General features: G+C 37.7%; 1 protein-coding gene across 1 annotated transcript; it reads left to right on the forward strand.

Moving 5' to 3' along the window:
- The first annotated feature begins 38 nt into the window (after positions 1 to 38).
- Positions 39 to 15,731, forward strand: LOC134844541 (BOS complex subunit NCLN-like). Its single transcript, XM_063861268.1, has 11 exons — positions 39 to 210; positions 6,216 to 6,554; positions 7,849 to 7,943; positions 8,028 to 8,111; positions 8,259 to 8,362; positions 8,465 to 8,546; positions 9,036 to 9,176; positions 9,666 to 9,971; positions 11,171 to 11,421; positions 14,793 to 14,871; positions 15,415 to 15,731. Exons 1-11 carry the CDS (start codon positions 45 to 47, stop codon positions 15,493 to 15,495), a joined length of 1,728 nt encoding a protein of 575 aa, XP_063717338.1. The 5' UTR covers positions 39 to 44; the 3' UTR covers positions 15,496 to 15,731.
- Positions 15,732 to 15,977: the final 246 nt, after the last annotated feature.

A 15,977-nucleotide genomic window follows, 5' to 3' on the forward strand; every position in this document is an offset into this window, starting at 1 on the left:
AATTGGAGTAAGTTTGTTTATTTGATAAAAAATTCCAGATTAAAATGTTGCTTGATTTCTTTGATGACATCGCTGAAACTTTCCGAAGTTGCAATGGTCTCGCTATTTTAATGGTGATACCCTTAGTTCTCTTAGCATCTCCTGGCTACGCGTCCCAAAGTTTTCCAGTGTTCAGATTGCAAGGTTTCGAGTCAGGGTCAAACAAAAATGGTATGTTGAGTTCACATTGAGAAATGATGTTTGAATCTCTTAGAAATCAAATTTGGTCGTTGAAACCAAATAGAGTCGGGATAGTCGAATTCCTAAACAACAATATATATATGAAAAAAGTTATATATCTGAAACCAAATAGAAGAGTCGGGATAGTCGAATTCCTAAACAACAGTATATATCTGAAAAAAATTATAATTCAGCTTGCATCAATATTGTTTTTTTCTGTTTGTCGACCCACAGACAGTAAATTATATCAGAACTAAGATAAGCGTTACAGTCTTCGGGAGTTTGATTCTATGTACGACGGCTGCAAGTCACTCAATAAACATAGGCATCTAAAATTCTGATGGGTTTAATACGGGCGGATAAATTAGATGTTAATGCATGCCTATGGGTAGTTAGGAAATTTTATATCTACTGGTATAACGGTACATCTTTTTTTTTATAGCTGTTCAGTATTCTGAAGATGTTTTACAATCGTCATTTTAATCGGTCTGATATCATAAAGATGAGTCATAATTGCATAAATAGGAAAATAATTCCAATAATATTGAAACAATCTATCTTTTATCTATCTATTATACATTTAAAGGCGGGCTTCACTTGCCATATGTAAGTTTTTTAAATGTATTATTTTTGCATGCTTAACGAAAGAATTTTTTCACGTTTAATCTTGCTTCCAATTACGATTGCTGAAATTGTCTCAGTTTTACCAGCATTAGGCCCTTGAAAAGTTTATGTGAGCAAAATTTTTGGTTCCAAGCTACTAGAACAGCAAATCGCTTACCTGATGACATTGATATTTTCTCCTCCACCCTGAAATCGGACTTGTTGAAATGGTTCTGGGAATACTTCCATGCGTTTTACAATGAAAGCAATTCTTGCTCCTGGGTTACCTTTTGTGACTGCAATCGAAACAACTGTAGACTCGTTTTTAACAGAAATACCTTTGGGGGAAACCCCTTGTGATTTATCACTAAATCCAATATAATAATAATAATACCGTTTTTTATGCTTGTCAAATTTTTCAAAAAATTAAGGTTAAAAAAACTTACAAAAATTTGAAATACTCATTATCATAGCGGGGTGCTCTCAAACAAGTCTCAGCATGTTTATCTGGGCTTCAAACTTGGCTGCTCATTGCCGTTTTTTTCGTAGCTATGATGTATTTGTCTTTTTTGAAAACTTTCAAGTGTTAAATTTCAAGAAAAATTAATTCTCAAAATTGAAATTGTCGACCCTTTGTTGGGGTGATGTCAGCCTGCTGCCAGCGAATGCAGATGTGGTCTCCAATCCTAATATCATTGGTAAAATGACATTATACATACAATTAATTTTTTTTTTAAAAGAGTCTTATAACTAATTACGCTGCATTATGAATGCCAATTATGAGTTTAATGATTTTGCAATTAAATTGTTTCCATATTTTTTTAAATCAAATACGTAATTTTCAGTTGTATGATTTCGGCCATTTTAAGGTTTCTTCGTTTATGAGTTGAAACTACGAAGATCTGAATTCCAGTTGTTTTGGAGATTGAACCATTTAGTTCAAAAATTTTTAATTTGAAATTATTTTCTGTGTTCAATTTTTGAAATCAAAAGCGTAGTTGGATTCCCGCGTGTATTGTTATCGTTCAATCCATTTTGTTGCGTTTCATACATGTTTTTTTTATCAAGAATTATTGCGTTGACTTATCTGTTTGAAGCAACGGACGTGCGTTACACGCTAATTTTTAAAACCTGGGCCTTTGCATCTTCGAAAAAGTTGTTAGTCCTGTCCCGTTCACTTCACGGTGTCAGAAGTCAATTGAACCTACAGCAGTTGATCGTCGACATTTCTTATGTCATCAGTAGACCTTAACGATGGTCGATATTTCCTTTGCGATCTGCAGCCTTTTGGCACTCAGATTTTTGGCACGTCAATTATCACTAAGAAAGAATGTAGTTTCAAAAAGACCTTTTTTTCAGAAAAAAGCGTGTTAAACTGACATCGAAATGAAACAGCTAAACTTGAGTTTTGATGTCGCCAAAACCTTAATTTTTATGTCGCTAAATCAGTCGATTAAAAACCAGGATTTTTAATAAGACATTAGTTGAAAGAAAATTTAGCACCTTTTTTCATTTTTGACCTGAAGGTTGTAAAAACGTCAAGCCCCCCTTCTATGGGTCGGGGCAAGCTCAAGTCTCCGGGTTTTTGGTTTTAGAGTGCATGAAGCCGGCCAGGCTGCTCCGTCTGCTAATACTCACCTAACTCCCTCGCTCCTACTTCCAAATACTGGTCTCAAATTGTTTCCCTTGCAGCCAATACTTTCCCGTAACTAAGCAAGTGTCTGGTTGCAAGTATAAGGGTGGATACATTTTAATTGCAGCTTTCATTGGGGCTGGCTTTCATTAAAAGACGACCACTCTGATTTTTACTGCCCTACGTACGTTTTACCTCAGCTCGGAAAAAAAAACACTTTCTCGGTAACAGTTTCCACCAACCGCACCCTTCGCCTATACCGGCTCACTCGCAGAGCCCACTACTGACTAATCCCACTAACTCGAGCCGTTCTGTAGCCAACGCCCAACTGACAAAAGGAACTTCTATAGTACTACAGTTAAACTGTTTTTGAATATCTGGGAAAGCTCCCGAAATCGCAGCTTTCCTAGCTCAGAATGAAATCCATATTGCTCTCTTCCAGGAGACAAAGTTGAGAAAACGAAATCGTAACCCCTTCTTAGGTCCTTTTTACTCTGTCATCCGTAAAAACAGAAACAAAGATGGTGGTGGCCTCCTTCCTGCTATCCTTGCTTATCTATATAGTACGAAGAAGTTACTTCAAATACCGACAGTTTGCTAGAGGCTATGAGTATCTCTGTGGTAGCCAGTTTGTCGAAACATCGTAGCAGTAAGTTTTACATACCCCCTAGATCTAGTTTTCCTCCCAGTTATACCGCATTCCTTACTGATCTTCTGGTTCCTGGTGACGCTCTGATACGGGGGGACGCCAATGCCCATTCTCGACTCCAGATTTTTAATATCAAAAATGATCGACGCGGAAAAGTACTCTAATTAAATTACCGAATCTTTCGAAGCATAAATTGAGTACCCTCAAATTCTGATGCGCAACATTCCTCATCTGAAATTTTCCTGGCATCGCTGTTTTTAATTTTCTTCATCCGGGACCCCGATCAAATCCTAGGCTCCGACCACCTCCCGATTATTTTCGAGTAACTGTTTGATAAGGACATACACTTTTCTCCAAATAGAATGCATAAATTGGTGTCACCACTACTACACGACGTCTCTTTTGCCGAAGTCAGCTTCTCTTGATGTTGAAAGAGATCGTGGCCGCCACAACAATCAATCCATAGAAATCACTCAGTTACAGATATTCACAAATAAATTCCCCGACAATGAATCAGAGAGCCAAAGGCATGAGAAATGATGAGGTTAATTCCTCCAGACCCCTGATAACCGCACTGGTGCCAGAAAGCTTTGGAGCTGTTACGCTTTCTAAACTGATCCAGGCTTGTTGTAGGTAGGAACTCAGTTAAATTTGACAATAAAACTGGAACCTGAAAAAATGATATAGCCACTACTACACGACGGGTGCCACCACTACTACACGACATCTCTTCTGCCTAAGTCAGCTTCTCTTGATGTTGAAAGAGATCGTGGCCGCCACAACAATCAGTCCATAGAAATCACTCAGTTACAGATATTCACAAATAAATTCCCCGATCATGAATCAGACAGCCGTAGACATGAGAAATGATGAGGTTAATTCCTCCAGACCCCTGATTACCGCACTGGTGCCAGAAAGCTTTGGAGCTGGTACGCTTTCTAAACTGATCCAAGCTTGTTGTAGGTAGGAACCCACTTAAATTTGACAATAGAACTGGAACCTGGAAAAAATAATAAAGCAAATGCGCCTAAATAGCCTACTGTTCTCGCCACTAATGACCTTTCAAAGGAATGTCATAGAATACTAGTGGAACTCATTCATGGCACACCCTTGCCGAGAGGTATAGTTCGCTGGCTAAGCAATTGTTTATTAAGCCGACAAGCCACCACTGTTTTCAACACCCATAGAATTGTTTTTTGTGGAGTTCCCCACGACTCTGTTTCATGACTGACTATTTAATCTTACGCCCCTCTGCCACCAAGAATGTTTGCCTCACCTCATACAGGGATGATTCCGCCCAAAGCCATGACTTTAAGGCAGGATCGCAGTCACTAAATTATTATCTCCACCACCTTTTTAATTTGTTCTCTTCGTGTAAGATAGCATTTGCATCCTCTAAAGGATCAGTTACCTTCTTTCGTCCTTCAACAACGATATAAACAAAACTCCGATTGTCTTTACACAGCAAGCTTCTCCCTCTACAAAAATATAAAATTCTTGGGGTTGCTTTTGACCCCACCCTATGTTTGCAGATCACTGCAAGAGATCTGCTGACAGGGCTGGTCGCAGGATAGTAGTTCTCAAGGCATTAGAAGGTTCCTCTTGGGGTTAGCCTAAAGAAAGCCTACTTTTAACTTACAAAGCATTAATTGTACCTATTTTAGATAATGCCTCCACGGCCTAGGCGCATGGCGCCAGCAAAATCTTTAAATCATCTGCAGGTCTGCAGGTCACCCAAAATCAAGCCCTCCGTGTAAGCATTGGCTAAACTCTTATGAGCTCATTACGCACCTGCGCAGTGAAGTCGAGATCCTGAACGTCTCAAACCACCACAGCCGTTCAACGTCTCTTTGAATTTCCACGTACCGTTTGCATCACCCAAATAATTTTTATCACTCTTACCCTCAGCTCCAATTCAAGTTAGACATTCCTTTTTAAATGGTTTTCAAGACGATACAGGCTCGCTTTTAACCGACCAAAACCAGTCACTAAACGACTCCAAGTTCCTATTAGAAGCATCGACCCTTCTGAACAGTCCCTTCCCAGAACCAACCGCTGTATGCTTTTCCAATTTTAGTTTTGTTACAGTCTGCTTTTAACCAGATAACTTCGCGCGCTTGGATAACAAAGTTTCCCGACTTTGCCCTAACTGTCTCTTTTCACTCGACAATTGTTGCCATATTTTTAACTGCTCAGAAATCCTTCCTCTTTTACTCCCTCAGACCTGTGGTTAAGGCCGGTGGAAGTAGTGAAATACTTAGCCTGTAGACGGATGAGCAAAACCCGCCCAAAATGGGCTGAAGAAATGAAATGCGAATTATTTTTTTTCGCAAGTTTACCAGTCATTCTAGGTTTTATGATATCGGAGAAGAATCTGAGGAAAATTGTCGCTAGCTACGAATAATCTCCTAGCAATTTTCGATGATCGGAACAGCAGTTTTTGACAAGTTTTGTTAGCTTGCGGGGCGAGTTTGCTTGTGATGGGGAACTAGACTTTGTTCAAGTAAAAAAACTTGTTATAACAAATATGTAAGAAATTCAATTTGCTTTTTATGAAAACTTCAATAACTACCAGGATCCTTTCCACTTGGTCGAGTGACAAAAAGCATGGCCTCGGTTCCTAAGGACTGGGCTTCCAGTCCCGACTGGACCTCGTTTCTTTTATTATGAATGAAGTTTGAACTGTTGGGCTAGCGTTTTTCTGTTAATTTTCAGTCACCTTGTTCACAAAGCACAAAAATATCTTCCAATATTAGTATTTTTGGCTATACTTCGTAGTCACTCTGTAATACATAAATTTAAGAGGTAAGAAGTTACGCTTGGCATCTGTGTTTTAAATAGCCATGAAAGATGTATACGAGTTCAATTTAGAAGATCGTAATTGCATTGAAAAGGCGGTTATTTTTTGTCATTTTATAATGGTTCGAAACTGTCAAATGATATTGATTGAGCTAAAGTTTTTTTAATGGTGTTAATGTTATGATCAGCGCGTCGCTGAATGAAAATTTCGCGGTTAATTTTATTATACGTCGATTTGCTGAGGCCATAATTTTGCTTTTTTACTGCTGTTTTTGGGTATTTAGTGAACAAAAGAATGTTGTTCTTGTATAGGATCTTTTGGAGCTGCAATTGCAGCAGAGGCCACGACGCATATCAGGCTGGCTCATCGAAAATGTTTTTTAATGAGAATGGAGGAGACAAATGCGGCGAGGCTTAAAGATGTGGTGCGCATGTACCCACTAGCGATTGTTATTATACTGCCTGATGCTGAAGCCACGCTGCAACTGAGTGAAGAGCAGCAGCAAAATTGGCTGGAAGTTGAGAGCATGCTGCTGGAAGGGGAATATCCCATTCCAATCTATTTCGCATTGCAGTCGGAAACTGTGATGCAAGTCTTGTCCGACTTGAAGGAAATAACATCTACAGACAGTGGATCCTCGGCGGCAAAAGGTAGGTTTTTGTTCCGACCATTGAAAATGAGGAGGAACTTGTATTCGGGTAGTTTAGTTTTTTTCCCCACGCAGAATCAGGTTACACAAATAATCTTCGCAATTCGTCGAGTGATATATCATATTAAGCCCTTTCAGTCGTAATTTGAACGTCCCAAAATTTTTTGGTCTTATTTCGAGCTTATAAGGTGAACATGCAGGCAGGGGCGGATCTAGGATTTTCTCGAGGGGGGGGGATCTAGGATTTTCTTGATTTTCCGAGCTCTCCCAAAGCATTGAAAAGACCCTGTTTTGGTTAAATTTTCTGAGCCGCAGGCACAGTTTTGAAAAACAGGCTAAAAAACGCGTTTTTAGGCACTTTTAAAAAAATTTTGACCAACAAAATTGCGTTTTATTGGCGCGCGCTCCCCCCTCAAAGTAAGTATATATTGGCGCCAAAGGCACCTTTAGAAAATTTTTAGGGTCCGTCAACAAATATGGATATCTCAAAATAGTACCTCCCCCTAAAACCGCCCCTGCATGCAGGCTTATAATAGCTTATTTATGCCTATTTTAAGTCGTGAAAACTAAGTTTTACTCGAGTTAAGTTAATTTGTGGATTTTTAGCGCCAATTTCGTTAAAAGTTCAAAAAATTTCGGCATAAAAATTTGAAAAAGTTAATTGAATTTTTTTTTTCGTTTTTCTAGTAATTAGTAATTTTTCTAGAAAAACAGTTTTCCAATTGGCCTGTTGGCTATTTTCCACTCCCCCACGCACATTTGAAATTGGGGGAGTGAAAAAGAGGCGGCTTGTTTTACTATGACTGCCGTATATGCCCAAGTTCTATTTTCTTGTTCGGATCTTTTGTTATCACAACACGCAGAAAAAAGACACAAATTTGAAAAACGTGTTTTTTAAGACTATGGTTGCAACATTCTGTGCTACTTGCTCAGTAACCAGCTTTGCTTTTTTAAGTTTTTCAGCTGATTAAGAGTAGTTAAGGTAGTATTGTTTTGTCGTAATGTTGAGTAAAACGCGTTTGAATGGTACAAGTACTGTGTCATTTTCAAGCTTTCTCAGTAAAAGTTTCATAGGGATTTTTGGCGTTTTTTTAAAAGTAATATCGGAGACAAAGCTGGCTTTAAACAAGATTCGAAGTTGCATTCCCGGCTTTAGTTCACAATTATTTGACTTGAGGTAACTCGCTTTTTTAAAAACAGCCATTTTCGAAACTTTCCCCATTTCGAAAGTTTTTTTCTCATGTCAGTGAGCACATCATGTGAGCTCAAGTCGAGCCGAAGTGTCTGTCGTTTAGCACTGGTGAATGCAATTTTTGGAAACGGTTTCCAAATTGTGGCCAGCTCGCCAGCGCCCGCTCAGATTCCAGTGACGAAGTTCGCCAATATTATGGTATGTTAAGGAGTCTATTTATATCTTTTTTAGAGACCAGCAGCTCTAATCTCTAATATTATGTTCTCTACAAATGTATTTTAGGCGTCACTTATCAACACTCGGAAGAACGTGGAGCTAGATAGTCTGATGATTGTGGCACATTATGACGCCTTCTCCCCTTCTGCTGTAAGAGCTCTGAAAATTGTATAATACATATAATACAAATCTCAATTGAAAACAAATTGTTCTCTGGTTGTCGTAACATCAAGGTCTGATTATGTGATGAATCGCCTCAAATCAGGTGCAGGAGGCTGAAATTGATGTGCATTTTAGGATTTGTCCAAGGAGGTGGATGCAAGCGGCACGGGGCCAGCATGTCTGCTCTCGCTTGCCAAAACACTCTCTGGACTCTATGGTAGCCCCGAGAACCAACCCAGGTATGCTATTCAATGCTATAAGTTACTGCTTGAACATGAACGAGGCTTAGCTCCGAATCAGAAGAGGGTTTAGTTTAATCAAGTTCTGTTTACGTGTTTTAGCTTGAATGTCAACTTCCTCTTAAGTGCGGCGGGAAAAGTGAACTTTCTGGGATCAAACCACTACCTCCAAAATAATGAACAAGTAATCCGTCACACTGTTTCAACACCTACCTGCGTTTTCTCATTTGTATTTACACTAGTGAGCAATGGAGCGTAGTTTATTAGTATGAACACACTTTTTTCCAACTCAAATTGCAAATAAATGTTTTTTTTTGGTGGCGCTTTTGCTATAATCGCGATCTGTGGCATTGGAAATTTCAAAGCATCTGTTCTCTGCTTTGCGAGTAGCTAGAGTGCGTGGCCGAGTGAGTTGGACGTGATACTCTTAATCTCGAGGTCGCTGGTCTGATTCCGTCGCGTAGCAAAAGTTTTACTAATTTGAGGCTTATTCTACTTTTTCTTATTTCACATATAGAGCTGCTCTTTTTTGTCCTTTTCTCGCTAGTGTTTACGAAGCACAGCTTCGCCTTTGTGTTTCAAAATTTTCTCATTCAAAAGTAAAAATAAGGCATGGCATGTCAACCATGTGTAAGTGAAAGTTTCACTGTAAAATTAATGTGTGGTTTTACAGGCAAGTAAGAAGATGCGACTAGTGTTGGCGTTAGATAGCTTGAATGGCCTAGAAGCTGATTCAGATACACTCTACTTCCACAGAAAGACGGCGAAATCTACCTCCAATGCACAACTGCAGGACCTACTTAGATTTCAGCAGGTGCTTCAGCTCCTATAAATCATATATGTATTAAGTATTATTGAACGCAGTGAAGGCACTCATATAGGTCGTCGTGATTTCTTTTTCAGGAAAAAGTGTTTTTTTTAGATGTCACAGCGGAATAATAAATCGACCTATTATTGATACAGTTTTCAAAAGACCGTTTTTTTGTTTACTTGCGTGCATTGACTCTTTGCCAATTACAGCTGTCTGTTGGCTATGATTTTCAGTCTCTCATTCATTGATACTTTTGCAGCTGGCTTTTGGATCTTTCTATTTTTCATTCGATAACTTCTATCATTAAAAAAATTAGTATCGGAGTCTTTTGCTTTGAATCAAACAAAATTGGAAAGGGTTTATCAATGCTCATAATAAAGAAAAAGCCCTGAGCTTCAATAATTAAGATGGGCTGACTGACAGTGGGAAAAAATACACTGACTGACAGTGGGAAAGTTTGACAATTAGTAGCATGCAATTACGTTTGGATAGATTCTGGAACAAACTGCGACTGATGCTGGCTTGAAATTCGAAGTGGTGTTCCGGAGACCAAACGCAGACCAGTGGTTTCAGTGGGAACATGAAAGGTACTCCGGCTACAGAGCAGCCACTATATCCGGTCACAGCAACCCATACCACCCCATGCGCAAGTCATTGCTGGACAACGGTCAGAAAATCAACAGTCGAAAACTGATCACTAAGATGGAGGTGGTCCAGAAGGCCGTTCTCCAATACCTCTACAATGTGTCTCAAGTACTCCACGAGGAAGACCAGAAGAACTACTACCAGCAATACCAGGTGACAACTGACATCTAATCTGTTTTAAACAAGTTGATATTTATAGCGGACCAAGTGTAAAGTTTAGCCTCTCAATCAAATTAGAGAGGCGATCATTCGCTGAGTTCGATCAATCTTTTTGGCCAATCAAATGTTTGCACTTTGACATGTTGCAATTTACCCAAATGCATGTGATCTTTCACTATTGTACAGGAGGGTGGAAAACTCTTTACATAGTTATACATTGATAGAGAAGCAAGTGCACTAAAAGTTGATTGCTTACTTTGAGATGTGAATGTTGACGACAAGGGCTCTTTTCCCTCACCCTCCCCCCACCTCACATATGTATCAATTTTATGTTGTAACGAGGGGTTTTGCAAGGTTAAGTAAGAAGACCAAATATTCTTGTCATAGCCTAATTAGTCCGCATACCAATTTTTGGAACAATCCGATATGTGAGCAAAATTTTACTAGTAAAATTTTGCTGGTGGTAGGAGGGGAGGAAAAAGAGCCCACACAAGCAAGCGCTTCTGCTATTAAGTGTATAAGAACAAAGTGGCGGTCACTTAAAATGGTCGCGATGATTTTTTTTCGGGAAGTTTGATATTTCACGTTTAGAAAGTTTGTTTGATTTAAAGTTCTTTTAACTTCCTTTCTTCAACTATCGAACAGGAAAAAAGTAAAGGCTATGAGAAGCATGAATGACTTCTAGTTTCTAAAATGGAACTATACTCCCAGCGGAAAAAATTTACTAATGATCCAGTTTTCTCAAATTGGGTATATTTCAGTAAAAAAGGGCAATCATAAATGGTTTCCTAATTTCCAAGAGTCATAAAGCCATATAGTTTCTCTTTGACTTTCGAATGTTCAAGTTTTTTGGTTTTCCATTTTTTTTGCAACGCTTGAGTTAATGGACGAAGTGATCTATCTTTACATAGTTTTCCGTTTTAGGCAACTTAGTTGTTTTTGCGTAGAATAAAAATCAAAAAAATCAACCCTTGTGTTATCCTGCCGAGAGCCGCGGTAAACATACAACCCAGCTTGCAGTATTTACATTGGTTACGTACTTCGCTCTTCATAGCATACTTTTAACTGGAAAAGTTTTTCAGCACTTTCGGATTTATCCATTCCAGTCTCAGAAATTGACTGGGAATAGAAAAATTTGGGTAACTTGTGTTCTTCTTTCTGCCAAACCTTGCATATCTCGTCAATTTGTTTAGGGTCTTGTGAGCGAGGAAGAGGTTGAAACCCTGATGCATTACGTGGCCACACAGCCCCACTCCAGCCAGTACCTGGGCAAGGGACATCCTTATGTGCGGAGTCTTTACCGGTCTCTGAGCCGCTATGGTAAACTGGCTGCCATCCATGAATTCTCTCTCGACTTCTCGCCCTCTTCTGCTGGTGCGGCGAGTGTGAGGAAGGAAGACGTGGTGTTCTATGACCAGAAGCAAGCTATTGCATTCGCATACAAGTGAGTGTTTACTATTTACATGTATTGAGTTTATTGAGCTTGAGTTATATTAACATTCCACTTTTCCAGTCTAATTCATTTTTTGTTTAGTTTTGAGCAAAATTGTTTCTGCGTTCAAATTTCAATAACCCGTTATATACATTATGTGCATTCAATTTACTCTTTACTGTTATAGCATAAGTGAAAGCCATTGAATTTAATTGTTAGTTGTATATAATGATGAACAAGTGTATTATGGTCGATACCCCAATTGGAGGTTTTTTTTCAAGGCTTTGTTTTCGATTTTTTTGTCGCAAATATTTGTTTTTTTTTCTCTTTATTACACTAGTGAGCGTCGTGTAATAGTGCGTCTTTTCTTTTTTCTAAACTAAGTCGCAAATATTGGCGCCACTTTTGGTGGCACCTATACGGCTGATAGCATGTGCTTTGATATTTGAATAGTATTAAGTTAACACGGTTGATTTATTTTTCATTCATCAAATGAGCCGATAAACAACATAACAATATCATAAACTCTATTTTCTAACTCAATCTATCTCACAGTTTTTTGAAATGCATACTTTATACATAATGTGGCTTCATGCTTTCCAATTTATTACATGCAAAATTTGAATGGATGCCTTCAGTTTGGTATATTCCAAATTGTTACTTGCAAAATTGTTACTTGTGTCTATTTGTAGTTGGTGCCACTTTTGCTGAATGGCATTGGCAATTTATTAGCATATATAGCTGCTTTATTGTGACTAGTATTTGCCGATTGTTAAGCGTTCGTGGCCGAGAGGGCAGGGTGTGAGACTCCAAATATCGAGGTCGCAGGTGCAGATCCGATACATTGCAAAGTTTTACTAATTCGAGGATTATTTCCTTTTCTTATTTTGCTTATAAAGCTGCTTTTTTGTCGTGTTCTCGCTAGTGTTTGCGAAGCGCAGCTTCGCCTCTGTGTACAAATTCAAGTTTATGTGTACGCAATCGTTCCTTATTAACTCTCAGGCAATTAACCGAGGAAGATATGGCTTGATTATATTCATCTTTAGTGTACCTCAAAGTGGGTATTATTTTGCTGTGACTGTTTGCTTAGATTTACCGTTTCTGGATATTTAAGTTTTTTTTACTTGCAAGAGCAAGTTTATTAGTAATCGGGAATTGAACTTATTTTTTCCCGCAAACAATCGTAAAATCGTGTAAGTGCTGATATAAAACGGTCATATAACAGCGTTGATATGGCAATTTGGGTCATATTACATACTGCTATATTTTTTTAACCAAAATTAATTTCGATTTTTTCGGATTTGGCTAAGTGCAACGTTTTGCATGCTAACTAAATTTCGCGATGAAACTTTATTGGAACAAATTTATTTTTTCGGAGTTATGTTTTTCTTCAGAATTTGTCAGCTGAGTTTCCGATTTAATTTTTTTCTTATTTCTAACTGTTTTGTGTTTCGAATAGAAATTCAAGGATTTTTGACGAAATTTTTTTAAATCATATAGAACACTTTGATTCCTGGAGATTCAAATAGATTTTCCGAGTTGATTTAAATTTATATTTCTTACTTTTACTAGTAATTAAACTTATCAGTGTGGATCCTTTTTCCAGGTAAAGAACATGTCTGGTAGAATAACGAATCATTGTATAGCTTGGTCATAATCAATTCAACTTCAACATTCCATGATTCTACGCAATGAACATACCTGGCATCTTTTATTGACTCAGTCACATCGCTGTGCATAATTTGAAGAGTAAAAACTAATTTAAGTTTCTCAGGGGATGGAATGTAAAAGCTTCAAGCGTTGAATCTTAACAACTTGAAAATTTTTTGACAACTTTCCGGTGGCATTTATCAGTTTTTAAGCTCAACGGGTGTCAACCCAAGTTTGGTCGGCTTAGTTGTCACTCGTTTTCTGAAAGCCTATTTAATGCTAGTCTTTGTGCTTGGGGACTGTTTTTGTTAAATTGATATATTCTTTTGTTTTCGAGTGTATTGTTTACTGTCTGACTCATTTTTTTCGCTAGCTTGCATTACTTTGCTTGAGGTTTATCGGAAGTTTTGCGAAGCTCTGCTTCGCTTCTGTGTTTAGCTTTTTTGTTATTTCGAAAAAGTAGGCTCTGGTTTGTAACACTCCTGATGTACACAGGGATCGTATTGGTTCTTGGCTGAATTGTTTCAATTGAGAAAAGCTTTTATCAATTGGCTGAATAATTTTTTGATCGTTTTTTTTTTGTTCAATTTTATGTACACCGCTCTTCTCATTATGGAGTTAATGGTCCGAAAAATGACACAATTTACCAAGCTCATGCCTGTGTTTTAATACGAGATACTTTTTTCTAGCTTAAATGACATTATTTAGTGCTTTTATGGAACTATTTGAGCTTTAAGCAAAAAAAAGCTCAATTGATGTATCTGTGTAATTCTTATATTGTTATCCGCTCTTTTGGTGGTTTGGGTTGGGAATACAGCAAGGGAATATGGTACATCTGTCCAGACATTAAACTCTAAATCTGCAGGTCAGAGGCTCAAATTCCACATGGAACAAGTTCGTCTAATTTTTCAAAGGGTATTTTTTTCTCAATTGAAAGCTCCCTGTTGCTAATTTTTAAGTGGAAAAGGGCGACGTGATATTCACTAATATAGGTCTTGATCTATTTTTTTCAGGAATAACTACAAAAGAGCATTCATACATATTTATGCTTTTATTGCTGTAGGGTATATATGCACTATTTTACTTCAATTCGAATTCATCTGCTAAAAGTTAGAAAATTGTGGTCTCCAGTTATGAAAGCAGAAATGTTGCGAAAAAGCGTGAACGACATCTATTTTCGAAACTGGATTTAAATTTTAAGATTTCCCAGCGGAATAACAAATTTACCCATCGATCCAGTTTTTTTTTAAAAGTGGGTTAGTTTTATCATTAAGTTTCGATAATAAATTGTTTTGAAAGCTGAGGAGCTTAAACCTGATTTTTTTCTTCGAAATTTGAAAAATATTCCAACGTTTGCAATCCATTTTTTTCGGTTTCCTTGTTCTTGTACTTATTGCCAGTTTTCTGTTGGCTATATATTTTTTCTTGTTTGCTTAGTGAATTTTTAGCTGTGATAATGACTTTAAAGTTCTTAATATGTTAGCGATACTCCGGATGGATTCATTGTTCTAGTCTAATACAATACATGACATGCGAGTATCTTTTTTTTTCACCAAAGTTTTGGCTTTTAGTGAAATCTTCAGTTAATATCCGTCGAATCTTTTTTCAGTCTGATAAAATCTTGCATCACAAGTTGTAGACTACGCTATGAATTAGAGTTTACCAAAAGTAAGCAAAGTCATGTGACAATTTCATCTCTCAAATAATCTTTTTGAAAATTTATGTTATTTCAGAGTGAAACCTGCTGTGTTCGACCTGTTTCTTTCAGTGGCCATTGCAGCTTACGTTGGACTTGTGTACTTATCCGTGTTGGTGAGTGACTTAATTAAGAGAAGTGAATGTAGTGAGTACTCTTATATAGGTATTAGTGATGTTTTTTTTTATAGTTAAGTCTAAAAATTTATTCGCGCTCAATTTTGATTTTTAGCAGTTTGACCTGTGATTTCTTTTCAAGTTTAGTGCATTTCCATTGCTAAAAGGAAGGCAAACTCCACTATCGAACAGTAAAATTGTAGAGGTCACGAAAAACGTGATCGACTTCTAATTTCGAAAGGAAATTAATTATCAGATTTCCCAGCGAAATAAAACTTTTACCTGTTGATCCAGTTTTCTCAAATTGGGTTAATTTAAACAAAAAGTGTCCATCATAAATTGCTCAACAAATTCAAAGAGCTTTAAGTCCATCTATTTTTTTTCTTAGAAATTCAAAAGTTGAAGGTTTTTGGGAAAAAAAAACAATTCCGTTTTTTTTAAATCTCTTGGCGTTCATTACTTTTTTCCAACTCAGTTGGCTATATTTACATGATTAGCTTCATATCAATGCTCAGTACTGATTTAACTGTTGCTCTTTTGCAGTCGGTCCCGATGTTGCACAGCTACTTGCAGAGCAAACTGCTCTTCCCTCAGCAGTCGTCACCGAAGCAGAAAGCGAAGTAGAATATGTAATTGGAGACATGTGCTATGACTACTCAGCGGAGAAGCGAGCATCGTCATCTATCCAGTGTCTATATTGTCAATGTAGAGGAACCTAACTACTTCGTAGCTCAACTCATCCTTCCATTCATGTGCTCATAGTACTCATGAACTGTGTTATATGAATTTAAATGAACTGAACCCTGCTGTGATCAAGCATGTATTTAACTGTTAGCTGCTCAACATGTTTTTATACTGGAGTTTTTAACCGAATACGGGAGATAGAGAATTCCAGGGAGTTTCTAATAGGAAAGACCGTTTATTGGTAAGAAACTGTGTTGTTGTTACGTTATTGTTCCGACTACTGTTATGGCGTAGGGTTCGTTTTAGAGTTTTTCCCCAGCTAATCTTATTTTAACTACGTCAAGGAAAGATCGAAAGAAGCTAACGGAGATAAAGCGTAGTGGGCAGCTCCCCTGCATTAGCAGCAACTCATATTTTTTTAC

This window comes from Symsagittifera roscoffensis, chromosome 4 (assembly GCF_963678635.1).
Source record: "Symsagittifera roscoffensis chromosome 4, txSymRosc1.1, whole genome shotgun sequence".
Classification (NCBI taxonomy): Eukaryota; Metazoa; Xenacoelomorpha; order Acoela; family Convolutidae; genus Symsagittifera; species Symsagittifera roscoffensis.

Coding starts and splice junctions, on each gene's coding strand:
- LOC134844541 (XM_063861268.1), top strand. CDS start 45: ATGTTGCTTGATTTCTTTGATGACATCGCTGAAACTTTCCGAAGTTGC. Junction 11,422..14,792: donor GCTATTGCATTCGCATACAA/GTGAGTGTTTAC, acceptor ATGTTATTTCAG/AGTGAAACCTGCTGTGTTCG. Junction 14,872..15,414: donor TTGTGTACTTATCCGTGTTG/GTGAGTGACTTA, acceptor GCTCTTTTGCAG/TCGGTCCCGATGTTGCACAG.